The sequence below is a fragment of the Cladophialophora immunda genome, assembly GCF_000835495.1.
Source record: "Cladophialophora immunda strain CBS 83496 unplaced genomic scaffold supercont1.7, whole genome shotgun sequence".
Lineage (NCBI taxonomy): Eukaryota > Fungi > Ascomycota > Eurotiomycetes > Chaetothyriales > Herpotrichiellaceae > Cladophialophora > Cladophialophora immunda.
Genome location: NW_015622547.1, coordinates 1884714 through 1910529, shown reverse-complemented (window position 1 = coordinate 1910529; position 25816 = coordinate 1884714). Strand labels below are relative to the sequence as shown.

General features: G+C 53.5%; 11 protein-coding genes across 11 annotated transcripts; 7 read left to right on the top strand and 4 right to left on the bottom strand.

The window, feature by feature from the left end:
* Window positions 1–12: 12 nt before the first annotated feature.
* Window positions 13–2908, top strand: PV07_11408 (uncharacterized protein). The gene is made up of 5 exons (XM_016398842.1): window positions 13–321; window positions 390–413; window positions 515–595; window positions 649–2392; window positions 2447–2908. Exons 1-5 carry the CDS (start codon window positions 189–191, stop codon window positions 2718–2720), a joined length of 2256 nt encoding a protein of 751 aa, XP_016243404.1. The 5' UTR covers window positions 13–188; the 3' UTR covers window positions 2721–2908.
* Window positions 2909–3146: 238 nt separating this feature from the next.
* PV07_11407 (uncharacterized protein) lies at window positions 3147–6325 on the top strand. The gene has a single exon (XM_016398841.1). The coding sequence runs from the start codon at window positions 3223–3225 to the stop codon at window positions 5461–5463; it is 2241 nt and encodes a 746-aa protein (XP_016243403.1). The 5' UTR covers window positions 3147–3222; the 3' UTR covers window positions 5464–6325.
* Window positions 6090–8134, bottom strand: PV07_11406 (uncharacterized protein). The gene is made up of 2 exons (XM_016398840.1): window positions 7920–8134; window positions 6090–7868 (listed from the first exon to the last, which is right to left on the bottom strand). The coding sequence occupies exons 1-2, from the start codon at window positions 8040–8042 to the stop codon at window positions 6405–6407; spliced, it is 1587 nt and encodes a 528-aa protein (XP_016243402.1). The 5' UTR covers window positions 8043–8134; the 3' UTR covers window positions 6090–6404.
* A 368-nt stretch (window positions 8135–8502) lies between these two features.
* On the top strand, window positions 8503–11373 carry PV07_11405 (uncharacterized protein). The gene is made up of 3 exons (XM_016398839.1): window positions 8503–8964; window positions 9057–10564; window positions 10613–11373. The coding sequence occupies exons 2-3, from the start codon at window positions 9170–9172 to the stop codon at window positions 11192–11194; spliced, it is 1977 nt and encodes a 658-aa protein (XP_016243401.1). The 5' UTR covers window positions 8503–8964; window positions 9057–9169; the 3' UTR covers window positions 11195–11373.
* On the bottom strand, window positions 11157–12651 carry PV07_11404 (uncharacterized protein). The gene is made up of 3 exons (XM_016398838.1): window positions 12544–12651; window positions 12255–12382; window positions 11157–12078 (listed from the first exon to the last, which is right to left on the bottom strand). The coding sequence occupies exons 1-3, from the start codon at window positions 12573–12575 to the stop codon at window positions 11906–11908; spliced, it is 333 nt and encodes a 110-aa protein (XP_016243400.1). The 5' UTR covers window positions 12576–12651; the 3' UTR covers window positions 11157–11905.
* A 163-nt stretch (window positions 12652–12814) lies between these two features.
* On the bottom strand, window positions 12815–14881 carry PV07_11403 (uncharacterized protein). The gene is made up of 2 exons (XM_016398837.1): window positions 13576–14881; window positions 12815–13521 (listed from the first exon to the last, which is right to left on the bottom strand). Exons 1-2 carry the CDS (start codon window positions 14719–14721, stop codon window positions 12976–12978), a joined length of 1692 nt encoding a protein of 563 aa, XP_016243399.1. The 5' UTR covers window positions 14722–14881; the 3' UTR covers window positions 12815–12975.
* Window positions 14882–15535: 654 nt separating this feature from the next.
* PV07_11402 (uncharacterized protein) lies at window positions 15536–17885 on the top strand. Its single transcript, XM_016398836.1, has 2 exons — window positions 15536–16124; window positions 16263–17885. Exons 1-2 carry the CDS (start codon window positions 15722–15724, stop codon window positions 17522–17524), a joined length of 1665 nt encoding a protein of 554 aa, XP_016243398.1. The 5' UTR covers window positions 15536–15721; the 3' UTR covers window positions 17525–17885.
* On the bottom strand, window positions 17795–19305 carry PV07_11401 (uncharacterized protein). The gene has a single exon (XM_016398835.1). The coding sequence runs from the start codon at window positions 18979–18981 to the stop codon at window positions 17869–17871; it is 1113 nt and encodes a 370-aa protein (XP_016243397.1). The 5' UTR covers window positions 18982–19305; the 3' UTR covers window positions 17795–17868.
* Window positions 19306–19477: 172 nt separating this feature from the next.
* Window positions 19478–21295, top strand: PV07_11400 (uncharacterized protein). The gene is made up of 4 exons (XM_016398834.1): window positions 19478–20159; window positions 20242–20299; window positions 20361–20713; window positions 20764–21295. The coding sequence occupies exons 1-4, from the start codon at window positions 20138–20140 to the stop codon at window positions 21174–21176; spliced, it is 846 nt and encodes a 281-aa protein (XP_016243396.1). The 5' UTR covers window positions 19478–20137; the 3' UTR covers window positions 21177–21295.
* A 187-nt stretch (window positions 21296–21482) lies between these two features.
* On the top strand, window positions 21483–22835 carry PV07_11399 (uncharacterized protein). The gene has a single exon (XM_016398833.1). It carries the CDS (start codon window positions 21830–21832, stop codon window positions 22286–22288), a length of 459 nt encoding a protein of 152 aa, XP_016243395.1. The 5' UTR covers window positions 21483–21829; the 3' UTR covers window positions 22289–22835.
* A 418-nt stretch (window positions 22836–23253) lies between these two features.
* PV07_11398 (uncharacterized protein) lies at window positions 23254–25344 on the top strand (the record flags this gene model as incomplete). Its single annotated transcript, XM_016398832.1, has 1 exon — window positions 23254–25344. Exon 1 carries the CDS (start codon window positions 23539–23541, stop codon window positions 25342–25344), a length of 1806 nt encoding a protein of 601 aa, XP_016243394.1. The 5' UTR covers window positions 23254–23538.
* Window positions 25345–25816: the final 472 nt, after the last annotated feature.

Here is a 25816-nt window from a genome sequence, read left to right as displayed (position 1 = left end):
TCGGTGCCAAAAGGACCGATAGCCTCCCCAGGGCCTCAGGGCGGCAACATAATGGTCCGAAAAGGGCTTTTGGAGACGTATGCGCAATCGACATGTAGACACTTGTTTCGGTCTCGACAGCCAGAACACACCTTCACAAGCACGCCTCTTTCTGTGTTCATCTTCCTTTCTCTTTCCCCGTGGCCGTCATGGCCGTCTCCACGCCTCTCGACCCGTTCCTTCGTGGAAGTACCAGCAAAAACACCCGGGGACTCCTTCGAGTTATTATTCTATTGACCATTGCGGCAGCCGCAGTGTCAGCCCGTTTATTCAGTGTAATTCGTACGTGCAAGGCCTAGACTTGAGATATCTCGATGCTTTGGACACAGCTGATTGACTGCGTTGTTTAGGGTTTGAAAGCATTATCCATGAGTGTCAGTAGCCCCCTGAACGCCTCCTCAACGACCTGCATATCCTACTGTCAAAACGATCAGAAGGGAATTCCCTTGAGCTTGCTCCTGACACTCTTCAACAGTCGATCCCTGGTTCAATTTCCGCGCGACGAAGTATCTTGTAAAGAATGGCTTCTACAGTTTCTGGGACTGGTTCGATGACCGTGCGTGCATCACCACCTCCCGCAAGAGATTGGATATACTAATGGGTTATAAGGAACATGGCACCCACTCGGTCGAGTCACTGGTGGAACGCTCTATCCGGGCTTGATGGTCACATCTGGCGTTATATACCACATCCTCCGGCTTTTGTCCCTTCCTGTCGACATACGGAACATCTGCGTCCTCCTCGCTCCGGGCTTCTCAGGCCTCACGGCGCTTGCCATGTATCTTTTGACCTCCGAAATGTCTTCCTCGCCATCTGCAGGTCTTTTGGCTGCCGCTTTCATGGGTATCACTCCAGGTTACATTTCAAGATCGGTTGCAGGGAGTTATGACAATGAGGCTATTGCCATTTTTCTCCTCGTCTTCACATTTTTCCTGTGGATCAAAGCCGTCAAAAATGGCTCTATCATGTGGGGAGCTTTGGCTGCCTTGTTCTACGGATACATGGTGTCTGCATGGGGTGGATATGTCTTTATCACGAACCTGATTCCTCTACACGCTTTCGTCCTCATCTTAATGGGACGATACAGCTCTAGACTTTACATCAGCTACACCACCTGGTACGCTCTCGGAACCTTGGCAAGCATGCAGGTTCCCTTTGTGGGATTCCTCCCAGTCAGGAGCAGTGATCATATGGCTGCACTGGGTATCTTTGGTTTGTTGCAATTAGTCGGGTTCTTCAGTTTCCTCCGGGAGCAACTCCCAGGCAAGCAGTTTCAGACGCTGCTGGTTGCGCTGGGCGGAACGATCTTCGCTGTCATGTTTCTGGCTCTCATAACTCTCACAGTCTCGGGCGTCATTGCACCATGGAGTGGCCGATTCTATTCTCTCTGGGATACTGGGTATGCGAAGATTCATATTCCCATCATCGCCTCCGTCTCAGAGCATCAACCTACCGCCTGGCCCGCATTCTTCTTCGACCTCAACATGCTCATCTGGCTGTTCCCGGCCGGTGTCTATATGTGCTTCCGCAATCTCAAAGATGAGCATGTCTTTGTCGTCATCTACGCGGTTCTTGCCAGCTACTTCGCAGGGGTCATGGTTCGTCTCATGCTTACACTGACACCAGTGGTGTGCTGTGCTGCTGCACTCGCCCTTTCACATATATTCGACACCTACCTCTACATTCCGACACCTTCCAAAGATGCAAGCGATGGAAGCAACGGGTCCGTCAAGGCAAGCAAAATTGCCGCAAACCCGTCACTGCGGTCAACCAGAAATCCCCTTATTGGCATCTACTCCATCGTGTCGAAGTCTATGATCACGTCAATGGCAACTGGTTTCTTGCTTCTGTTTGTCGCTCACTGCACGTGGGTCACCTCGAATGCGTACTCATCCCCGTCGGTCGTTTTGGCCTCAAGGCTACCGGACGGATCTCAGCACATCATTGACGATTACCGAGAAGCATATTACTGGTTAAGACAGAACACACCTCAAGATGCAAAGATCATGTCATGGTGGGATTATGGATATCAGATTGGAGGTATGGCTGATCGACCGACGTTAGTGGACAACAACACCTGGAACAACACGCATATTGCAACTGTTGGAAAGGCCATGAGCTCCCGAGAGGAAGTCAGCTACCCTATCCTTCGCCAGCACGATGTCGACTACGTGCTGGTTGTTTTTGGAGGGTTGTTGGGATATAGTGGTGACGATATCAACAAGTTCCTTTGGATGGTGAGGATCGCTGAGGGTATTTGGCCAGAGGAGGTCAAAGAGCGAGATTATTTCACCGCTCGCGGCGAATACAGGGTCGACGAGGAAGCCACGCCGACGATGAAGAATTCTCTAATGTATGTGTCGCTCTTTGTCCTACCGAAAGTCCAACTAATTGACCCTTGTCACAGGTACAAAATGTCGTATTACAACTACAACAACCTATTCCCAGCTGGCCAGGCGCAGGACCGCGTCCGTGGCTCTTCTCTTCCCGCTCAGGGCCCGGAATTGAGTACGCTTGAGGAGGCTTTTACAAGCGAGAACTGGATCATCCGAATTTACAAGGTCAAGCCTTTGGATAATGTGGGGCGAGATCACCAAAGTGCAATGGCATTTGAGAAGGGCCACAAGAAGAAGCGGAAGGCTGGCGCCAGAAAAGGGGCGAGGGTCCTGAGAGTGGATTAAGCCAGGAAGCGACCTACCTCACTCACATCCCCCTGTGAGTGACAACCGGCGGGAACATGGGAATCATGTTGTGACGAATAGACTCAAAATTTCAGGTAGGATTAAAAGCGCTTGCCATGGTACCGTTTGTATAAACAGAGAACTATCATCACGACTGCGTCTTCTTCCGATCGTTTGCGACTTGGGACCGTGTCATTCTTGGTCTCAAAGACCCAGATCTAGGTAGCGCGCAACGCTCTGACAGACTCTGGGAATGCAGTGCAACACAAAGCATTCGAGTTCTCGCCCCTTTCCAACGTCGACTCCCCTAATGAGTGACTGCATGGGATTTAAAGCGGCGCGATTTGCTGCCTCCTGCCAAGGCTTCAGCGATGCGCAAAGCCCGCCTCACTATAGACGCAGACTTCATCCTTCCACGACTCTACTGTTTCATTGCCTCCTGCATAGTTTTGCCTGCATCAAGCAGTGGTCCTTGTATTTGTTTGTTACGCGTCCAGGTGATATGGTGGAGAATAGCAAACGAAGCGCCTCAGACGCTGGCTTTTCACAATCTGATCCAGACGCTGGACGCACTCTTGATGATACTGACACCCGTGAAGCATCAAATGCGACTCATGTCCACGTCGCAGAGCCTCACAATATGAACAGTGAAGACTCAAAAGCCCATCTCTCACAAGACTGGGCCGTGGCTGAATCCAAATCTTCCCGAAAGAAAAGACGCAAAATTGAACGAAATGCGGACAGCGATCCCAGCATCTCCTTCAAATCAAGAGCTGAGCGTGTTGATCTCAAGGCATTACAAGATCTTGTTCTCTACGTTCTGGCGGACGGCATCGCACCAACATGGCTGGCTCTGAAGAACGCCAAGCAGATCAAGAAGGTGGTGGTCTTGATGGTTCCCACGCTCGATCAGACGATGCTTAAGGACTCGGAGCTATGGGACCGCGTATCTGAAGAAGGCGAGATGGCTGAATTGAACAAGCCTTGCAAATCATCACCAGGTCCCGACTCTGACTCCGCTTCTCAAGACCGAAATTCAGCCCAAGCCGCTGCTTCATCCGTCCACTCATCACCAGAAGCAGCTCCGGAGTCCCCATCCATCCACCTCTCTGCCGAACGAGACTTGGCAGATAGACTCCTGCAACACGTTATCGAAGTTCGTGCTCCTGGAGATTCACGTATAAGCAGAGTACACTCCCCGCTTCAAGGCATGCTCATTGCGCCCTTCTCGGAAGCTTCCAAGCAGAAAGGGAAGAACAGCAACGATGAAAAGTCTTTTCAAGGGACCCGCACTCCGATTGTGGACTTTATTCATTCACTCAACGAACTGCGAGAAGCAGAATATCCGCTTCACCCTGCGGCATTTACGGATCCGAAAGATGCGCAATTGGAGAAGGAGCGAAGAGAGAAAACAGGCCAGTCTGCCTCGTCGGGTTGGGTCGACACCGATGTCTCCGTCTTCAGACCTCACATATCTTCTTCTTCCCCTCCCAAGGCTCACGATTTCTTGACGCAAGGTCTGAAGCCCTACGCTCTGGATTGTGAAATGGTTCTTACATGCGATGATAAATATTCCCTTGCGCGCATCTCTATCCTTGACTGGGTGGGGAGAACCGTGGTGGACAGATATGTGAAGCCGTCGCTGGCCATAAAGAACTATTTTACAGAATTCTCTGGCATCACCAAGAAAATCCTCGAAAATGTCACAACGACGTTGGAAGACGTTCAGAAAGAGCTACTCGACATTTTGAGACAAGATACGATCCTCCTCGGCCATAGTCTCGAATCTGACCTCAACGCGCTGAAAATGACACATCCGTTCGTGGTCGACACGTCAATCATCTACCCGCACCCACGCGGTCTGCCCTTGCGCTCGTCCCTAAAATTTCTAGCAAATCGCTATCTCAAACGGGAGATTCAAAGAGGCGGGATGAGCGGGCATGACAGTGTGGAAGACGCGAGAGCAGTGTTGGATCTGGTAAAGCTGAAATGTGACAAAGGGCCTACGTGGGGGACTTTGGATGCGAACGGCGAGAGCATCTTCCGCAGAATTGGAGGGACACTGAAGATGGATGCCAAGGGAGAGATTGTGTTGAAGACGACGGCCATGGTGGAGTACGGGACACCAGAGAGGGGACTGGGACGAGATGCAACATACAAGATTGGATGTTCGAATGACGAGGAGATTGTCCAGGGTATACTCAGGGCTACTCATGGAGATTCGACAGAGGAGGTGACACTTGCAGAAGATGGTGACGAAAATGGTATTGCGTCGAAACCCTCTCGCCATGATGGAGATAGAGCGCACCAAGGTCCCGGTCAGACCATCCCGCCGGGCGGCGCTGATTTTATTTGGGCTCGACTTCGCGACCTCGAAGCCGCACGAGGGTGGAATGTCCTCCCCAGCGACAACGTTTCCACTCATGCGTCTTCCTCGACTCCCAACTCGCCCTTGGCGAGCGACCAAGCAGAACATCTCAGAACCGCCGCGCGTCAAACCCTTCGACGCATCTATCAAACCTATGCAAACCTCCCAAGTCGGACACTGCTCATTGTCTACAGTGGTACCGGTGACATGCGTCCGCTTCTACGGCTGCAAAATATTCAGGCCCAATACAGACGGGAGTTCAAGGTGAAGAAGTGGGATGATATCTCAGTGAAATGGACAGATGTCGAAGAGCAAGAGATGAAAAAGGAGTGTGAGAGAGCGAGACGGGGAGTCGGGATTCTAGCACTTCGATAAAATGCTACCGAGGAAGACGGAAGGGCTGCTGGACTTTCGACCCTTTACTCGACGAGGATTTGCCGGCATTGAGTATCTATCTGATCGATTTGCTTCCTTGGGCTTAGCGAATCGTGTTCATGCGAGAGAGGGATTAACTCGGTGGCTGGCGAATGTCTAATACCAGACAACTGGCGGCGCCCCTGTATGGTCCAAGTATCAACGCTTTCGAGCTTCTATGACGTTTCTTGTACGCACCGTCACAGCAAGACGTTCTTTTTCGAGGATCTCTCGGATCTGGCCTCTCTCGAAACATCGAACGACTCAACGCCCCCTCCCCCTCCCCTATGACGAGTTTCTCACTTCCCAAGCATTCCATATATATCCCGCTTCAGCGACACCCTGTTAGCCTCACATGGCAAGTTGTGTTCCAAGAGTTATTGCGCCCCTATTCTGGACGAGCCGAGAAATATCTCTTGTGTGGGAATGCTCGCAAGATCGGCTCTTGGGCTCATACAGTTGCGTGAAAGCTAAGAAGGCGAACTGTTGCATACTGGGGACGTCAGAGCTCACGAGTAGGCAGAAAGGGTCCGCATCCCTCTATTACTGCTCCTCGGGCGCGACATTCCTTCCACCGACTTAGTTTGAGACAGTGCAGGTAACAATGGCAACTCGACATGGTGCTACCTACTTGGAAGAGCCCTCGCTGCGCAAGCAGAGTGTAGCTGTTATCAGAAACTCCGTGTGGTCTGTGTTCATCCTCCGCAGTCGACCGGTCCCTTCTCAGCACGGGAATATGGTTCAGAGCCTAGCACGTTGGCATTGAAGGCGGAGGAGGATTGAGCCCGAGTTCCAAACAAGTTTGAATTGGACTCAATCAGTCATGTGGATGTATTCATAATACCTATCTTCATGACAGAATATTCCCTTTCCCATCCATCCCGAGGCCTGGCCGTAGGGGTTCATTTCCCTCCTAGTTTTTGTTTCCTCGCCCTGGCCGCCTTGTATTGGGCACTTCTCTGGGCACTCTTCGAATCTGGTCTTTTCCTCTTTCGATCCCGGTTCCTCTTTAAACTGCCCAGTCCACTTCCTTTTCCTTTGGCATTGGTGCTCGTGCTTGTGGCACGGTGGCCTTCGAAGATCAAGGGTCGCTTCGGCCTCCCGTCTTGCCCTCCCGCCGCAGCAACTGTGCCGTTCATGCGCCCTCCATTCCTCCTGCCATGGGCGGGGTCTCCTCTTGAGGCGAACGTCGGACGCTTGATGTTCATCTTCCTGGCGCGCATGACCCGAAGTTTCCTCGGCAGCATCGGCGGGAATTTCTTGTCGTTCATGAGCAGGGCGGCCTCCACCCCGTTCTCATCCTTGAATTGCACGTACGCGAACCCCTTGCCCACACGCGTCTCTTGGTCTCGGACCACACGCACGCTTTCGACCTTTCCGACTTTGCTGAACGTTCGCCACAGGCCTTCTTCGGCGTCTGCGGGCTCTTTGGCCGTCGGCCGTCGTTTCTTCGGGAGACCCTCCGCCTCGTCATCTGCACCACCACCCGAGGGCGCCTCTTCGTTGACGAAACTCAAATTCCCGATGAACACGCAACGTTTGTGGTCAATCGCCGAGGGATTGGCGAGGTAGTCGACTCTTAAGTGCCGGTCGAGCACAATGGTACCATTGAGCTTCTCCGCCACTCGCTCCGCGGCAACGTCAGTGGTGAAGACTGCGTACGCGTTCGTGCTGATCGTGGTCGCGTCCAGGAGTTCCTTTTTGGCGTATGTAGCTTTCTTAGGACCCTGACCGGATGCGTAGGCGGTGGAGCGGAAACGGACCGACTCGAGTTTTCCTGGTCTCTTCCCGTCAAGTGGTGTCTTCAACACGGAGCGTAGATGTCTGGTCAATGCTCTTTTTGCCGTCTTGGACTTGATGGCTTCAGTGGAGACATTCCCCAGAAACACGGTTCTGTTCAATTTGTCTTGATCCTTCATTTTCTTGTCAAAGATTTCATGTTTCAGGGGAACTTCGACCTCGGAGGGTTCGCTGAGCGAGCTGTCGTCAGAGTCCGAGGAGGATGTGTCGTCGTCTTCGCCCGAACTTCCTTTGGCGCCATCGACCCTCTGGCCCGATTCTCTCTTGCGGTTCTCCCTCTCCTCTTCTAACTCTAGCCGCTTGAAATACGCTTGCTCCAGATCATCCTCATCGGTGGCTCGTTTGCGCTTCCGAGGTCTCGAGACGGGGGCTTTAGCTTCCTGCTCAGACGTCGATGTCTCGTCTTCAGAGGGCCCGTGTGAGGCTTGCAAGTCATTCTCACTGTCACTTTCTTCAGAGGAGTCGGATCCGGAAGACGATGTTTTGTCTTCGAGCCCATGCGGTACTTGTGAAGGAGCAGCTTGTGCTAAGCTCACAACCCGCCGCGGTACCTTGACTGGTCCAGACTGAACCAATCGTGTTAGCTTCGATTCAAGACAGTCGACCTGGCGACTTACACTTGAAGCAAATAGAGAAGCAAGCGCAGGATCGACTGCTTCATCTCCGGCTGCCAGTCTACTGGTAGCTGTTGTTGAAGGGGACGCTTGCGCCGCAGCCTTGTGTTTCTCTGATTTTGGCATGTTTCTAGACTCCCCACGCGCGAGTCAAGTGCTCGCTCTGGGCAATTCTCCCAAGGATGCCAATTATCGCTTTCTCTCAAGGCCACAAAAATTTCGCGAGGTGAGGAATCGCAAAAATGGGGATAAGACGAGGTGCAGGATGGTTAACTCCGAGGGTAGCCTGTATGCCCTGATTCGTGCCTATGACATCGCCCACGCAGGTTGAGAGCCCCATGATTCAAGGGCAGCAGCCAAACCGCCCGCAGCCGATGTCAGAAATAAATGGCACGGTCTGACGAGAAGAGCGTTCTTGCGCTACAGTACATACTTGTAGGTACCGAGAGTACCTCGTCGTTATCTCCAGACTCCGTCGCCATCCTCTGTCAGACTGTGGCATTTTTTCCTTCTGGAGGCCTGCCGCCCGCAGCCTGTCTATGTTCCCTTTGTCCCCCCCTGCACCCCTTCCATATGTAACTTTTGGGGCTACGCTGCGTTTCTCCACCGACGCCAACACGCCTGCTGCTCCTGCATTTTGCAACCTGCGACTTACAACTTCCACCTGCATTGTCTTCAGCAATACGGCTCTTTTTGTTTTATATCGCTAGCCGACGTTCGTATTCTCCTCCAACTGTGTTTCTGCTCTCCAGATTCACCCTGCAGCCTACCAAACCCCGTGCCCCGCGGGCAATCTCCTCTGGCAGTTACTCACACCATCCCACCTTCATCCGCCTCGAGTGTTCGAGTGTCACTCGAAGCGACACAAGCTTGACAGTCCCCTCGCAATATTCTTCCCCTATAGAAGAGTGAGATTTCCCAAAGTCGCAGCCGAATGACGAAGCCCTCGGTTACTGTCACTGTTGCGCCCATGCTACTGCCAGAACCTAGCGCAAGAGAGAACATAATCACCATGCTATTGTGACTGCGATTCTTTCACCATTATATCGTATGTCGACTCATCTGCCAATATATGCAATTTTCGCATTCTTGTTTTCGCGGAATTGTTCCTTTCGTGCTGACCGTCGATGCTCATTCTAGGCGACATCAGTCTACGATTTCTCCAGCTCCAGAAGACCACATTTGCCTATACTGACTACCTCTTGACCTCTTTACAAGACCTACCTTCCACAGAAGTCCTGGTTGCCACAGCCATGGACTCAGCGGCAGACTCCCTCCTGGCTCTTTCCAATACCGCCGTAGCCTACGCCCCCAAAGACGAACCCCTCTCCGACGACGACCGTTCCAGCAGCCTGAGCGAGTTGGACGATGATCTTGAAGATGGTGAAGAAGAAGACATGGAGGCCGCCGTCGTAGCTGATGTGGATTCTGAAGCTGAGACCGAACGCCTACAAGCCACTCCAGAAAATCTAGCCAGGAAAAAACCCCTCGAGATCAGCCCGAGCAAACTATCCCAAAGACAAGACATTGACATGCGACCAGAGATAGAGAGTTTTACGGAAAGTCCTGTGTCGTCCCCAATCTCCTCCCACCACGAGTCGGATCATGAAGAAGGCATAAGCGACGGGCAAGAAGCGGATGAAGACGCCCAGGAAGCCCCCGTAGTAGATCCTGCAGCTTCCCCGAACAAGCGCAAACGGGAAGAAAGCGAATCAGATGTGGAAGAGGCCCCCAGGTCACAGAGACGACGGACAGGTTCTGTTGAGACCGAGGATGACAAGTCTGAACCAGACACCGATGGCGAGGAAAATGACAGCCACCATTTACGGGAAAATACCGTTGAGCCCGAAGTAGGGGCTCCCGAGCACGACGAAGAAGTAGTGGAGCCAGAAGAAGAGCAGAAAGAAGCTGAAAAGGTCGATAGTAGCGAGGACTCCAAAGACAAAGGCAAAAGCAGACCTCGCAGGAAGGCAAAAGATCCCGTCATCCAGGAACTTCGACATGAAGACGAGGAGGACGCTGCACATGCAGAAGATTCCGAGGTCGTCGATGACAACGATCTCGAGGCCGCAATAAAAAGTGAAGAGGAACATGCGAAGCGACTGGCGGCCATGGAAGCCCTGACTGCACTCGAGAGACATTTTGCGACATTGAGGGACCGTCTCTACGATGAAAGAATTGCTGCCATAAATCACGAATTGCAGCTTTTGTCGGAACCCAAGCCGGCTCACCCTGAATTAATTCGCCAGGTCGAAGTGGTACAGAAATACCGGGATGAGAAGTATGAGATCGAGCAAAAGCTGCTAGTCTACAAGGTCGGAGCCCTAAAGAACAAGGCAGTCGCTGAACGGAGTCAGATTCACAGTCAATATTTCCAGACGGTCAGAGATATTCGAGAGAGGCATCTTGAACGCCTTAGCGAGCACTTCTATCGAATTCAACGAGACAGATTCAAGGCCGACTCTTCAGTACCCAGCTTCAGCATACCTTTCCCAGAACGAAGGTCGCAGCAGATCCTGCAGCAAACAGCCTACAATAAAGAAGTTTCGATCCTCGCAGGCGTCGCCAAATATGTCGGCTTTCCTGCTGCACCAGAGTTGGCTGCATCAAAGCAGAAGGACATCGAGGATGACATCCAGAAGATGGGAGTACGTATACTTGGTACTCCGAAGCTGCAGCAGACTAACATTGTGCAGATCTCGCAGAGTCAGATTCGGGCTAGCAGACCCAATCAACGCCCAGCAGCTCAGACACAGATATCGGGACCCCAAGCAGAAGAGCAATTTCTCGAACAGACACCGTGGGCTAACCCTCAACACCCCATCCATCGCCTGAGTCGACAAAATTCCAACCGCTCTCCAATGAGCGAATTCCTCACACCAGCGAATCAGCAACGGAACGTGAGCGATGGGCTCCAACCTCCGGGCGGTTCAGCATCTACCATTGTCGACCCTTCTGCTTCTGCTCCGGTGTCTTCAGCAATCAACACTCCTCACGATGACCAAAGTAGCGCGACAAAAGCAGAAGTACAAGCTGGTGGAGGGTCGTCTGGTATGCAGAATTATCGCATGCATTCGGCAAGTCCTCTGGACATGCGGCGGCAACCCGTTCAAGTCGACAACTCCGATTTACAGCGGCAGCAAGGGAGGGAAAAGGATATTATCGGTAGTGGACGGGATATGGGTTCTTCGCCCTTAACTTCCCGAGCCTATCTCAATTCGTCGGGACCCCGAGCTCCTGCCATTACAGCGGGAACTGGAAGGTTCAGCGTTCGCTAATATTCAATGATGATGATGATGGTAAAGTGAAGATACACAGTCTGGCGGCTTATGAAATGAAGGATGAAAGAACGCCTTTGATAGACGCTGGTCAAAGCCCTTCCAGACTCTCGATTCACAAGTTTTGCATCTTGGATAAACTTTAGCTGAGGATATTTTGATATTGAATTCTCCCTTGATCCGCGTCCCACGTTGAATAGTATGTGCTGAGTTGCGAAGTGCTTGAACGGCCAGGCGTCCCTCTTCCTGGATTTCCCATCTATATGGACCTTCGACTTTGGCTCAAGTCGGATCGAGTGTGAACATGCTTCAGATGCCTCCAGGTATCCATCAACCCATCTTTCCCTTTAAGGAAACCCACATCACAAGTCACCTACGTTCACAAAGCTCCGTAGAGTCAACGAGGCGCAACCAAGTCCGACTCGGGAGTCCGCCCACTAGAGCAGGGTAGTTTTCACATGCCAGGTACGGACGAGTGGCTCTGATGAAAGAGATTTGTCCGTGAGGACATCCTATTCCAAGCGACTCCCAGGTCCCGCTTGATTGCCTCGTCATTATTATACACATTCGAAGCATGCTGACTTTTCAAAAATTGGCTCTCCCTCTTCCGATAGTTCGTTATGCGGCCGTTCCTCGCCTACTTTTTCGACCTTTGTTGTAACATTTCCATGTGGCATTGTCGCTCAACAATGGAGGAGGTTTTGGCGGTGGCTATGAACGCATCCCGTTGGCCTGCGCGGTGGGTGTCTTAGGCGACTGGTTCTGGATCTGCTGTAACCGTGCAGCTTCGGCGGAGGACGAGTTTGGCGCAACGACTTGCGGGTCCGACGGGACGATCACGTCGTCAAAGGTCTCTTGGCCCACGGCTTTGAGGGTAAATGCAACTGTTTCATCGCAAGATGATGCAAATGTAGAGTCAGTCAAGAAGGTTCTTTGAAAAAAAGCGACTGGAGGCTTCGTCGTGGTCGTCTGGGGAAAAAAGGAAAAAGATGTCGCATAGCCAGCCAGGGGTTTTGGGCTTGAAAGGAACAGCCCAACAAAGGCGTAGGAGTGCACGTACAAACTCCAATTGCGAAGCCGAAGATCGCCAGGCCCGTGAGGGTATTCTTGACTAGGTACGGCCGGCGGGCTCGAAGCAGGGCAGCCCCGCTACGGTAGTCGGAGTTGTAGTAGGAGGAGCGCTTGAGGCTGGTCTCGTAAGTAACTTCGCAGAACAGAAGAGGCAGAGTCGCAGTAGGAGGAGGGGTGGTTGAATCAGATACATGAGAGGTCCAGCACACTTGGGCAAGCAAGCGACGGTGCTGAGGATGGGAATGGGGATGCTGCGAGGAAAGGAGGCCAGGACTTACATGCCAGCCCGCAGGGGAAGCGAGGAATGCATATTCGCGACTCAATTCCGAGATGCCGCTGAGGGAGGTAGAGGAGGATAAAATACCACGGTGCGAACTTCGTCTTGGAGCAAGCAAGTTGCACGTTGCAAGCATTCTCGAGTCGAACGACTATATGCGGTTGGTGCAGTCATGCTTGGCAGTAGTGTATACGGCGGGTCGTTGAGTCAATGTGGTTAGACTACAGCCTTGCTCCCACCAAAGAGTGAGCGATCACCTTCAAGCAACCAGGTCACCTTCATACCACCAAATTCGATTTGAAAACGCTAGACATGGAATATATCACCAGAGATATTGACTTATAGAATTGCACGTCAAGATGTTACAGTGCGAATGTTTCGGCGACAGCGCATCCCCGAAGATCCCTTGGATCGCCGCCTATTCCCCAACGACTTAGCTTGAGAAACCATCGCGAATCTCCAAGAATCGCTGGTATCGGTTCCTTGTCCAGCGACGAGACCTCTTGCCCCAGATCATCATGGGCACAGTTGTCATGATGAAAACGAAGGCCAAAACCCCAATTGCCACAAATGTGTTTCGAACACCGCTCGCGTCGATCCAGTCGGAAGCCGTGAATGTGAAGACGAGTGCGATCGAGTTATTAATCGTTGCCACGCCCACCATGCCTTCCAAGACCATGTCCGGGTAGGCATCCATCAGGTACGCCATGCTCAAGTCGCCACAACAGCCCCATCCAAAGCCGATGAAGCCCAGACCAACATACGGGGCGGGCCAGGACCACCCGTAGCTGGTCCCGATTCCAAACAGCCAGAGACCAGTAGGGAAGATGGCGGCACATGGGTACATGAGCCACAGTCGATGTTCGGCTTCGCTTACACCCCCGTTTCTCTTGGCCATCCATAACATGAACTTGTCGCTGAGCCATCCACCATATGTGGCTCCGATAACGGCACCAATAAGGCAGGGGACGTTCATCAGCTGTGGGAGGTCAGTAAAGGTTTGATACTTGCATTAGGACAGCAGGAGACTTACCCCATCAGCGGCGTCGCTGTAATTCCATGGCGGACCATACCAGTTATCTTCCTCGACGGTCAGATAAAAGGTAAGCCAAGCGTCCTGGGCACCCCATTGCAACCCAGAGTACAGGACGGCAGGGAAAGTAAAGATCCGCAGAGTGTGGAAGAGGCGCTGGAAGTATTGCTTGAAGCCGAGCCCGCGTAGATTGGGAGCGGGAGTGATGATGGCAATGCGTCGCCAATACGACTTGGGGCGGTCCTCGGCCGCAAGTCGTTCTTCTGCAACAGACGCATGGCGAGGAGCCACAGCCTGCGACTCAGGTTCACCGGCAACCTTTTCTTTCTCGGGTCCTTCCGCCTCCAAGCCTGCGGAATTGTCGCTACCGGTTCTGTTAACACCGTCGATCAAATACCTGTCTCCGTCATTGACCAAATACCGATCGCGGTGGAACGCCGTCTCCTCCAGACCGAAGAGAAGCACCAAAAAGGTCCCTCCAGAGATAATGGCTCCGAAATATCCGATCCATCTCCAATCCAGGCTGCTGTCTGCAATGTAGCTGGCGATCAAGGGTCCCAAGTATGTACCAATACTGGTTGCCAACACATAAATGCCGAGCACTGACCCACGCTGGTGTTGAAACCACAGATCCATCAGTGACAACTGAACCGTCGCTTCGGCCACGGACTCGGATGCGCCGACAAAAAGCTGATTCCAGACAGCGTCACTCGTCGTCTGCCCTCTGGCGAACCAGATACCTCCGATGAACCCCAGCGTCATGCCAACCAAGTACAAGATGCGGCGACCGTACAGGTAGACGGCTGGAGAAGAAAGCAATGTCCAGTAACCGATTCCGCAGAACAGCACACCAGCGCCGGTATTGAACGAGCCATAACTGATGCCCAGTTCAAGATTCTCATTGTATTGAGCGGCGCCCGCATCGTTGGAAGTAGCGGCTGTCAAGGCCGTAACATAGCAAACGAGAAAGCTGTGCCATATTTTCCGGGACAAGGACCAGTGGAGAGGATCATTGGGCGAGTCAGTTGGCTGAGGAACCAGGACTATGTCCCCGTGCCTCTTCAGTGCTGCATCTCCAGGATAGAGCGGCTTCCCTTCAGCGTCAAAAATGCGGCGCGTGCCCGGAAGTTCCTCAGCGTACTCCATACGGCCGGGCGCTTGAACGAAGCCAATGAATCTTGAGGCGCAAAAAAAACACTACGAAGGGAAAATGCACCGCAAAATGAGCTGGGGACGAAGACGTTTATGAACCAAGCGAGAGGCGTCGCCATATCGTTACAGCGACGAGCAAAGATCAGATCCCTTATCGTGATGGTGTGTGCCCTAAGAGACGCCATCCTCGTCCTCCGTCAGGTTGTGGGCATGGGCTCGCCTCATCCACACAGCAACAAGGCCACAACCCCCGCAAAGAGGCGGGAGGGCCAGTCGCCGGAGGTTCAAAGCTTATCAGTGGCAAGACGGCCAGTAAGCGAATTGCGTGTATATCAGAGGATGGAGGGCAAATGACAATGCTCCCAGTACAGTCAGAGGGAGGGGCCGCCTTTGGGGACGGAGATCGATTTTTAGCAGGAGCTTCACTTTTCAAGTTGCTTTCTAAAATTGCGGGTAAACGCAGAACAAGCAGAGTGGTAGGACTGGGTGGATGGCTGGGGGAGGGTGCCGATGGAGCTTGAGCAAATCTTGATTTTTAGTGACGGCCTTACCTACTACTCCTAGGGGGTCGTCCCTAGTCGCAGGCCCCGGGCCCCATAACAATAGGCGAGCACCTTGACCTCGTGCGCTTCTCCGATAAGCAGTCCTCACCATCGTCACTACGGCCTCTCACCCTGGATCTTTGCCCGGTGACACCCCTAAGCCTGCAGCATCATTGGCGGGTTCTCCCCATGCCACGGCTGCACTTCCCTAAAAGCTTCTAGCTATCTGGCCCAATTTCTCCCCCCCACCATCCTTCGTCCCTCGTGTTCCATCCCTTGCTTGCCTCTCCCTACATCATCACATCGCCGTTCGACCTCTCTTCCTTTTCCTTCCTTCTCCCCTTCGCTTCACCATCACCTGCTCACTTCTCCGTATCGGCTCGAACGCAGCCTCGTTGCCCAGAGCACCACCCCCCCCGTCGACACCGTCGCTAAGCCTATCAGGTAGCTGAATGTCGACTTGCCAACTCAGAATGGCTCAACATTTCCACATCGCTCAAATTACCGCCCATAAACCCAAGGAGTCCAGTAGTCCTTCGACCATCCTGCAACTCGCTCAACGGCTTCTCCCTTCACCTGCCGCTACCAAAGAGTTGGAGGATGGTCTAAACCCGAAAGACCCTGAACTTGCTGTTCAGGATGTTGTGAGTCAAGAGAAACGAGGAACATCTGCACAAGATGGAACACCCGCCCCGAAGAAAGTGATCGTAGTCGGTGCCGGCATCGCCGGTCTTCGTGCTGCCTCTGTCTTGCGAACCCATGGTGTCCAAGTCGTGGTCCTCGAAGCCCGTCCTGATCGGATCGGCGGACGCATTTACACGAGTAGGAAGGCTGGGCACGCTCCACGAGACATTGGTAAATATTACCAAAAGGCAATACTGACAATCGCCGTAGGCGTTTGAGATGATGTCGTTAAAAGCGCTCATTGTTCGGCCACGACCATTGTGGGGTTGTTTCCCCCTGTCGTCCACTTCTACTCACACTTGTTTCTAGGTGCCGCCTGGATGCACGAAACCGCCAATAACAAACTCGTCCGTCTCATCGGCCAGCTCAGTATCGAGCACTATTATGATGACGGCACCCCCCTCTACTACACCAGAGACGGTCGCCTCGGCTCCCAGTTCAAGGCGAAAAAGGTCGCCGATGAATTCGCCGACTTCTGTGCTTGGTACTACGAGGAAAACCCCGACGCCGAGGACAAACCTGCCCTGACTTTTATAAGGGAATGGCTCAGCAACCATCCCTTGGTCAGCGAGGATGAACGCCTCTGGGCCCCTCAAGCTGCTCGCGAGGTCGAAGCTTGGATCGGTACCAGCCTCGAACAAGCGTCTTCCAAACATCTTGCCTACTTCGCAACCGAACGCAACCTTTACATGAAGGGAGGATACGATACCATTATCGACTGGGCTGCCTCAAACCTCCGTGATCCGGGAACCATCCGGCTTGGACACAAGGTCACGAAGATTGATTGGAATGATGACGACACACGCAATCCATGTGTGGTTCATACCATCACTCCAGATGGCAACCTCACCCCTTTCGTCGCAGATGCCGTCGTTTGCACCCTTCCCCTTGGCGTTTTGAAACACAAACTTGTGGACTTCAGCCCTGCCTTACCAGAGCAACTATCGCTGGGCATTGACAAACTCGGCTATGGAGCGCTCGGCAAGATCTTCGTCGAATTTGAATCAGTGTTTTGGCCCAAAGACAATGACCAGTTCATCTACTATCCTGAGCCGACCACCGACGCTTTCGACGAGGATTCCATCTTCTCTTACATGACTGTTACGAGCAACAACTGGATCATGAGCGGCACCAAAGAGCTGTCTGTCCAGATTGTTGAGCCCCTCACTCAGCGAATCGAAGCCATGACTTCAGACGCAGAAATCTACGCTTTTTTCGAACCGCTTTTCAAGCTTTTCCGAACCGAGCCTTACAAAAAGCTTCCTCCGGTTGTGAATCTGGAAACGACACACTGGACTCAAGATCCCTTTGCTGGCTTTGGTACATATACTGCCGACAAAACCGGAGATGACCCGGATATTTGGTTCGATGCAGTCGAGAACAGCAAGGGAAGCAAGCTGCAGTTTGCCGGAGAGCACTGCACGCGGACTGGAAATGGATGTGTGCATGGTGCTTTTGCCACTGGCGAAACTGCTGCCGTCAACATTCTGACGTCGCTGGGAGTTCCGTACAAGGGTGGGGATCTCTACAGTAGACGTCCATCGAGGAGGAAATCACCACCCAGATACTGAGCGGGCGGATACCCGAATCCACTGCGAAGGAAATCTGGGGAGGTCGTGGTTCTCCTAGTCTGTTGACGGACAGGCTGGAGCGCCGGACTGAGACATGTCGGCGTTGTGTTTTTCGTGATTTTTCTTTCTCTCTTAAACAGAATGTTTTCGTTTGGTATCTGGTTATTTGGTACATGTTGAATCTAGTCACTCCTTATTGTATTGACCCTCTTTCTTACCGAGATTAGGAACTGATTTGGAGGTTGCTGAAGATGAGATGGGAGGTTGGTGGCCCCGTCCAGTGCCGAGAATGTCAGAATGAATGCTTTTTTGATAGTCAACAGTACAATTTGCTATGCAAGATATCAATTATTCTCCTTTATGTCTAAGTTCCCCTTGTCCGCACTAAAGTCCCTTACATCGCCCAGGGGCATCAGTTGAAAGATACTGCCCTTACATCTCTGTTCCACAATCCCTTCCGCAAGAGCGATATTCTTCTCCGGAAACCCTTCGTCCCTCAAACTCTGGTAGTACGCCGCGACGAGGGCCTTGCCGAGAGTGGTAAGATCATAGTCCTGACCAGGCGTGGACGTCGGTGCAGGCCGGATGATCCAGACGAGGGTCAGGGGCGGATCGGAGGGTTCCAGGCCAGGTTGGACGTGCGCGCTCAGTATCTCGTCTTCTACGTCGTCGCTGCCTTTCTGATGCCGCGGCCGACGCAGGACAAGCGCCATGCCGCCCGTCGAGGTGTGGATTTTGGACCGCTCCAGCGCGTATGCCCGGCTGTCGTGGTCGTCGCCGTGGTCCGGCGGTTCCGTTTCGAAGAGCGTGAAGGGCACGCTCCGCATGACCGGGCCCGCGCCTGGAGAAGTCGAGTCTCCGTCCTCGGCGTCCATCAGAGCGGCATCCGCGGCGGCCACGGCGAGCACCATCGTGTGCAGGACCTCGGACATGTCTTGGCGCCGGTTCTGGCGGCGGACGTAGATGTATTGCAGATACGGCACGGCGTATTGCGTCGCCCTTCCGTCCAAGCCGTCGCCATCGCCTCCATTACGATCTGCATCCGTACCGGTCGTGCTCTGCCTCCCTTTCCGCGGGGGGACGGGCAAGACGCTGAACTGAGCCGCCCCGATCGCCTCGCCCTGGTGATCGCGGATCCCGACGATCCGATAGGGCGCCAGACCCGTCCTCTCACCCTTCGCCTGGGCCGCGAGGCGCTCGACGATCAGATCTGACCGTTCCCGCTCGGCTGCGCGGGGGAAGCTGTGGACGTAGAGCGGGTCATACAGTGTCGAGAAATCCGTGGCCGAGACGAGTTCGATCAGGCCGATGTTGGGGAGGGCGGTGCGTTGGAGCCGCGATGGAGGCGTGCGGCTCAGTGTGTCCAGAGGGAGGGAGGCAGGGAGGTGGGCTAGCAGGGCGGACAGGGAAGGGGAGAGGTAGGGGTGGAAGATGGAGGAGGCGATGGACGACGACATTGCAGTTTCAACAACGGCAACAGACAGTATATCATGGAGGTTTGGGCCTCTTGACTTTGGCAGGTCCCTAGTTTGCTGTCCCTCCTATCCGCAAATTTCCCGCTGGCTGAAAGGATTGAAGAAGGGTGGAAAGAGAGTAAAATAGTTTAGACTGGCCTTTGCAGATGGCTTTTAGTCTTCATTCTGTATTTTTCTGTTGACCAAATTGACGTGCTAGTCTTCAGGCAGAGCTTGCGGTAATTCCCTGGTATCTGGTATAGAAGGTTCACAAGCTGGACCGCAGAAGAGTGCCGTAGGTGAAGAGAAAAATCACGGATTAGGAATCGTCGAGCAGAAGCAAATAATATAGAGCCGATGGCGAGCGACGGAGGTCAGCTTCGCCATAGTGCTGTATGTTCAGCCGTAGAGACGGCTACGGGGAATCACAGGCCGCAAGGACGTTAGAGAGGCTCAGATCCTCTGTGCCTCTGTCATTGCCTCGACAGTGCCCGTCTGTTCCAAATGCTTGCGGAAGACGACATACCTAAATCGCGTCGTCAGAGATCACGAGGCTGCCCTGATCTAAGCGACGAAACGCGCCTGGCAAAGAGTATCAGAATTGGTTTGGCACTGGACAGGAGCATTCCCGCACAGCCAAAGCGACCTCGAGTTTCAACGGTCGTGCAATGACCACCTCCAAGTTTGCTCCTGCTTACCACCAGGGTTTCCATCAACGCCCTCTCTCCAGGAACAAATAGCTCGAAGCTGAAAGACTCCTAGGTATCGAGACTCTACAGCACGTCAATACCGAGGCCCATACTAGTGTCAATCGGCAGTATTTTTCCGGACACCAGCGCCAATGTTCTCAGAACAGAGCGATGCACCCCCGCCTCCCCCGCAGTCCAGTTGGACAGAAACGAACCCCTTATGACATTATGCCCAGGCGAAGCCCAATGCGAGACCTCATGGATGAAGGCTGGACAAACGGCTCACCCCCTCACTGGGGTTTAGCGGTTCCGAGGTTGCTTGATGCTTTTCCGCTCTATTGAGGGTTGTTTGCAGAAGCGTGGAGCATAAAGGGACCTGATTCCATAACATCTCACTCAATTCGAGGACTCTTTACAACCAGCGAGTTATTGAACATCCCACGAAGACTGTCTTCATACACACCGGGAAAATGTCTGAAGGTTTTGCATACAGTGAGTAGTCACTTCTTTCCCCGAGAGATTCTGTTTTGAGTTCGCACATTTCCTAGGCTTGTTGACACTGACAACCCCAAAGTAACGGGCGGCGCGAGTGGAATTGGCCGAGGGGTGGCGCAGATGCTGGTGAAGCACAAGTATGTCGTCTGTCTGTCAAGCGCCGGATGCCTTGGGAGAAATATCTGACACGCCTCTTAGCATCAAAGTGTTCATCGCAGACAGAGACATCGAGGGCGCCCAGAAACTTGTGGATGAACTGAACAAGGGAGCCCCAGTGGCCAAATGTGCTCAGGTCGACGCCGCCAGCTGGAATTCCCAAGCAAAAGCTTTCAGTCAGGCCGTGGCAGACTTTGGTCGGATCGACTACGTCTACCCCATTGCTGGCATCGGCGAACGCTCTTGGATTCCGAATGATCCTTCCATGAGTGGCTTCGAGCAGCCTGACCTGACCGTCCTCGACATTGACCTGACAGGTGTCATGTACACTGTGGCATTGGCTGTGCAGCAGTTCAGGAAGCAGCAGCCCGGAAAGGACGGTTTCAGAGGCAAGAGTGAGTGATCCCGCCATCCAGAAGGATTGCATGAGCTGATTGTATATTAGTTGGATGTGTTGCAAGCGTCTGCGGGTTCTACTGCTGTCCGACTCTCCCGGTGTATACTGCGGCGAAGCACGCCGTAGTGGGACTGGTAAGGAGCTACGGAAAGTACTTGCCGGAGGAAAAGATTACGATGAATGCAGCCTGTCCGAATGTGGTTCGCACCAACATCTCCTCGGGTGCCTTTTACGACCAGATGGAGAAGGAAGGATTGTTGACGCCCATCGAAGGGGTCATTGGGGTGTTCGAGAAGCTTCTCGGGCCAGACGCGACATCCGGAGAGACGTTCGAGATCGGACCCAACTACACGGATCAAGGAGCAGTGCCACGGAAGGGTATTGAGTATCTGGACAAGGAAACCGAGAAGTGCTTCGACATGCTGTACAAGAGGTCGCGACCGCTGCATCAGCCTCGTTGAGCACAGAGCGGCGCAGCATACAGGCAGATGGCCGATGCGAGCCTGCTGTCTTTAAGACGGACAACTGCTGCTCCGTAAAGGCTTATATTCTTCCTAGTCGGTGTAGTGATGAATGACTCCAACTTAAAGAAAGCCCTCGCTCAGTGGAAGATCGCATACAACGAGCACCCCCCTGCTTCCCCGCAAAGGCGCAGACAGCCTCTAACTAAGGCAAGGCTGCGCATGTGCAAACTTGGTTAGTGTGACGACCACGGCGAGCAATCCGTTCGCTGACGTCGCCGTTTTCCGTCCCCTCCGACATCAACTGTTCGGATGGACCGAGTACTGACCTCAATCTGCCATTTGCATTCGCGAGATTCAGAAGCTCGTACACTCGACTTCTCAAGGTGACTCGAGCTCAACACTGACACCATCAACTTGTGAGCTGCTGCCATCTGATCATCCGGCAGCCTCTTTCCTTCTGCCTCGAGATCCATTGCCCGTTAGCTGACCTAAGTGATCTCTCTGCTGCGTTTCTGTCCTCTCAGAGCCATTGAGGTCCTTTCACCCGGTATATCCTCCCAATCTACTTGCCTCAGTCCGACCCAAAGCCCCCTCCCCTCGACCTCGAAAACTTCGGGCTCCATTCCCCGCCGCGCTCACCCGCACGCCAAATGGCCGCCATCCACCGCCCCGCGCACCTCACGCACCACGCCGCCAAACTGGCGTCGGCGGCGTGCTTCGAAAAGGCCCAGGAGATCGGCGTGCCGATGAACATCGCCATCGTCGACGCCTCGCTCTACCTCCTCCACTTTGAGCGCATGCCCGGCGCGAAGCTCACCTCGGTCGACATCGCCATGAACAAGGCGTTCACCGCGGCCGGCCACCGCGCGCCCACCTCGGTCTACAAGGAGGCCGTGTGGCCCGGCGGCCCGGCGTTCGGGCTCAACAGCAGCAACAACGGCAGGTTCATGTACGTGGCCGGAGGCATCCCCATTGTCGTCGAGGGCGAGGTCGTGGGCGCGATCGGCTGCAGCACCGGCACGCCCTCGCAGGATACCAAGGTCGCGCAGGCGGGTGTCGATGCCGTGATGGAGTACGTCAAGCAGAGTCAACCAAAGGCAAAGTTATAAACCAAAAAAGTGCATTACATTGGGAAGGGGGCGATGGGTACAGGTTTTATGGTTCTCTGCTACATTGCCCCAGCAGTCATGCTCGAAATGCTATGATGAGACGTCTTACGACACATGTCGAGTTGCGTACAAGCAACCGCAGCCCCGTTCACTCAACGCCTTGAGTCTTCCAACATGCCAGACTGTGACGGAACATGACTGAAGCTCGCTCTGATCTCTGACGATCAACACAAAAGAAATTTCTTCGGGGAGGATTGCAGGCTGCGGAAGAAACGAAGCCGCCCACTGGGATGTGAAGATGTAGACTAATTGTACAGAGTAACTTTTGGACAATCTTCCCTCTGGTTGTTGCTTCCTCGTCGTCCCCTTCTCTCTACCACGGATTCAAGCAAGCAGAGCTCTCCAACAAGGCGGGCCCAACCCATCGTCGTCGAGGAATTTCGGCACATCTGATATCCATCCTGCCCGCACGAGTAGAGCCAGGTCAACTATAATACCGAATACATGCCTGGGCTATGAAAATGGGCGGGGCCAAAAGGATCCTAACACAAAACGTGGTGCCTTCTGGCACCAGGTGATTTCTAGTCGCCGTCGCTGGTGGATAATTCTGAGACTCGCGCGGGATGTTGAATGCTGAAACGGGGGTGAATAAAGACAGGTTCCTGAAGGCTTGTGATTGGTCAACCGCTCGCAGCCTTGCGCCGCCCAGAGGATAGTCAAGTTTCTTTTTCCTCCCCCATTCATCTCTTCGCGTTGGTTCATATATGGTAGGTGTTTGTTGGTTGATGTTAGGGGCACTCGGTGTTATTGGGTGGCTTCTCGCTGGTTCTACCTATTGCATCCATCCTCCTTATGGCGTGTTCGTGGGTGGTTCCGTCGAAGCTGGCTTGCAAATGGAGTCGGGACTGCCTCCCAGGTCCTCAGACAGAGTCTGGTTCTCGGGTGGCGTCCGATTTTCATTTTATGAGAACCCGTAGAGCCGTTTAAAAGAATCATTTGCAACAGTCTCTTCAAACCTGAACGTACAGCACGTGAAGGAGTTGACTCAGTTGGCTCGGTCTGAATAACAACAATAGCGACCACAACAAAGGTAGACAGTCACACACACACCCTCAGAAATTCACCATCCAGCCGAAAAGACAGCCAGGCCCGATCTCCAAGCACCGCCCCTCTTGTCGACTCACCTGGGCGGTGTTCCTCCTCACATATCACAATATCACACGTCACACATTCGCAACCAACACTTCACCATGACGGTCCTCGAACAAGAATACAGAGCGTCGTCGCGGACCGAGTCATCGTCTGGGAAGCCGGCAATGCCAGAACAGGTGTTTCATGAGTATGCCGACGGCACGATCCACACCCTCGTGGACGACTCCGGGCGGCCGTTCGAGATCAGACTGAAGAGAAGCCTGGGAGGGGACAACGGCGAAGGGTTCTCCATGGCCTGCGTTTTTCTCGCCGAGTGCGTGTCGCGAGGTCGCGACTCGCCGCCACCGCGCTACGATGGCTCATTTGTCGTCAAGGTCTTTGATCCGCGGTACTCAACCAGGCTGCGTCAGGAGTTTGGTCTCTCCGAGTTCGACAAAGACATCCTCGAGGACATTGCAGAGTCCGCCTGCAGCGGTCACCAGGCTGCATCTGAATACGACATGACTGATCCCTATCACCCTTCCGGAAACCTGTCCGACACAACTCAGGACATCCTCGGCGAGCTGGCAACGCCGTTCCTCTTCGGCGACATCTACGGCCACGCCCTTGCAGACGAGCATGTGCTGCAGGCCTTTCTGGCCGATGGGATTCTCCCGACTCTTCCCACGTATGTCGACCGGGAGTTGTTCGTCTGGCTCATGTCACAGCAGATGTTTCGACACGAAGAACACATGCACACCTATCTGAGCCAATTCCCCGACGCGCCCGTCGTGCGCTTGAAGGACGTTGTCAAGATCCAGCCAAGGCTGCCACTCAACTCGTTGCGTGACGATAAGCTCGCCGCTCTCTCGACGTCCATGGGCTTCGGAGCCATCGTCATGGAGCTCGTGAATGGACACACGATGTTGGATCTCCGAGAACTGTGCATGTTACCCGCGGAGGAATTCAAAGATAAACCGGCTGGAGCCCGGAGACTGGTTCCAACTGGCAGAGAGTCGGCCAGACAGTTCTTCGAAGAGGTCAACAACCTTCTCTGGTTCCCCCACAGTGTTGGCATCCAAAGCCGAGACCCCAACCTGGGTAACATCATGTGCAGTCTACTACCTGATGGCAAAGGCACGCGGCTTACCTGGATTGATGTTGGCCAGTTCCAGCCTCTCCTCGCGAAAGAGATCTGTGCACCCGACACCTTTGACATTGCGAGAAATTCACGCCTTGCCATGTTCGCAACCAAGGTCGACGAGCAACAGGAACAAGAAATCTACAGCAAATTGTCCTTCATCTTCCGCAAGGTCGGATATTCCAGCAGCTTGGTGCACGACCTCAAACTCGACCGATTTTGTCAGTGGGGACACAAGGTTTCAGTGACATTCGCATGGCGCGCTATCATGGAGGACATTTGCTTTGAGGACTGGCAATATGGAAGGCCTGTTGATGCACAGTTGTCAACCTGCATCGTTCGCATGGCCAAAACCATCTTGGAGCAGGAAAAGCGTGCCACGGGAGCTCCACCAAGAGGAGCCCCAGAGCGGCAGGACTGGTTTCACCGTGCTGTGCTCAAGCTGCACTACTTGCTTTGTAGCGAGTCGGCCGATGACCCCTTTGTCACTTCGCCCGGAAGAGAGGCGGCCGCCAGATTCGAAAACCTCATGGCGTCAGCCGGTTACCCCGATGGCCAAGTGGTAGTAGACGGCCGTTCTCAGGCCGAACTGAGGTCAACGGGCGGAAGGAGCACATATCCATCTGTGGAGGAGGTCGTCCTGCACGTCGCCGCGACACGGATATTTCCCACGCGGTTCTGGTTAGCGGATCAGCCCATCGACTCGGTCATTTCTGAGCTGAAGACTCGCTGTGCGAAGGTGCTGAAGGCGAGGGTGCTTGGTCGACGTGAGTTGCATCAATGACGTGAGTGGAATGCAGGAGCAAGAATGAGCCAGGTTGGAAGGCTCCTCTAGTATTACAAGATGCAAGCTATGCTGCAGACTGCGGTTGGCGCTGGCTTGAAAGGACATGATGGCTCAGAGTTGGATTGATTTGGGACAGAGACACGAAGTCTGGAGAGGGATACAGATTTACCCAGAGGAATCTAAGGCGGAGATATCAGATCCATGTATTTCGCAAGGATGGCGATGTCGACATTGGTGGGATGGAAACTTGGTCGTTGAGCTGGAGCAGAGACCCAGCCACGAGAGACGGACATGGCGAGGACTTGGCGCCCAGCATCACAGCCTTGCTTCGCCAGCCTCGCCGGAGTGCTCGACAGGTGGTATTGGCAGACTCGAGAAGTATAGTACATAGTTTAATGGACAAATCTATGGGTATCTTCAAACCAGCAAGTTCTAGATTCAAAGATGACCAGTACATAACCCCTGAGAC

Coding starts and splice junctions, on each gene's coding strand:
- PV07_11403 (XM_016398837.1), bottom strand. CDS start 14,721: ATGGAGTACGCTGAGGAACTTCCGGGCACGCGCCGCATTTTTGACGCT. Junction 13,522..13,575: donor ACAGCGACGCCGCTGATGGG/GTAAGTCTCCTG, acceptor GACCTCCCACAG/CTGATGAACGTCCCCTGCCT.
- PV07_11405 (XM_016398839.1), top strand. CDS start 9,170: ATGGACTCAGCGGCAGACTCCCTCCTGGCTCTTTCCAATACCGCCGTA. Junction 10,565..10,612: donor ATGACATCCAGAAGATGGGA/GTACGTATACTT, acceptor AACATTGTGCAG/ATCTCGCAGAGTCAGATTCG.
- PV07_11402 (XM_016398836.1), top strand. CDS start 15,722: ATGTCGACTTGCCAACTCAGAATGGCTCAACATTTCCACATCGCTCAA. Junction 16,125..16,262: donor GCACGCTCCACGAGACATTG/GTAAATATTACC, acceptor ACTTGTTTCTAG/GTGCCGCCTGGATGCACGAA.
- PV07_11401 (XM_016398835.1), bottom strand. CDS start 18,981: ATGTCGTCGTCCATCGCCTCCTCCATCTTCCACCCCTACCTCTCCCCT.
- PV07_11406 (XM_016398840.1), bottom strand. CDS start 8,042: ATGCCAAAATCAGAGAAACACAAGGCTGCGGCGCAAGCGTCCCCTTCA. Junction 7,869..7,919: donor CTTCTCTATTTGCTTCAAGT/GTAAGTCGCCAG, acceptor CGATTGGTTCAG/TCTGGACCAGTCAAGGTACC.
- PV07_11408 (XM_016398842.1), top strand. CDS start 189: ATGGCCGTCTCCACGCCTCTCGACCCGTTCCTTCGTGGAAGTACCAGC. Junction 322..389: donor CCGTTTATTCAGTGTAATTC/GTACGTGCAAGG, acceptor TGCGTTGTTTAG/GGTTTGAAAGCATTATCCAT. Junction 596..648: donor CTGGGACTGGTTCGATGACC/GTGCGTGCATCA, acceptor ATGGGTTATAAG/GAACATGGCACCCACTCGGT.
- PV07_11404 (XM_016398838.1), bottom strand. CDS start 12,575: ATGCATTCCTCGCTTCCCCTGCGGGCTGGCAT. Junction 12,383..12,543: donor CTTCCCCTGCGGGCTGGCAT/GTAAGTCCTGGC, acceptor TTACGAGACCAG/CCTCAAGCGCTCCTCCTACT. Junction 12,079..12,254: donor CGGCTTCGCAATTGGAGTTT/GTACGTGCACTC, acceptor GCGATGAAACAG/TTGCATTTACCCTCAAAGCC.
- PV07_11400 (XM_016398834.1), top strand. CDS start 20,138: ATGTCTGAAGGTTTTGCATACA. Junction 20,160..20,241: donor GTCTGAAGGTTTTGCATACA/GTGAGTAGTCAC, acceptor ACAACCCCAAAG/TAACGGGCGGCGCGAGTGGA. Junction 20,300..20,360: donor CAGATGCTGGTGAAGCACAA/GTATGTCGTCTG, acceptor CACGCCTCTTAG/CATCAAAGTGTTCATCGCAG.
- PV07_11399 (XM_016398833.1), top strand. CDS start 21,830: ATGGCCGCCATCCACCGCCCCGCGCACCTCACGCACCACGCCGCCAAA.
- PV07_11407 (XM_016398841.1), top strand. CDS start 3,223: ATGGTGGAGAATAGCAAACGAAGCGCCTCAGACGCTGGCTTTTCACAA.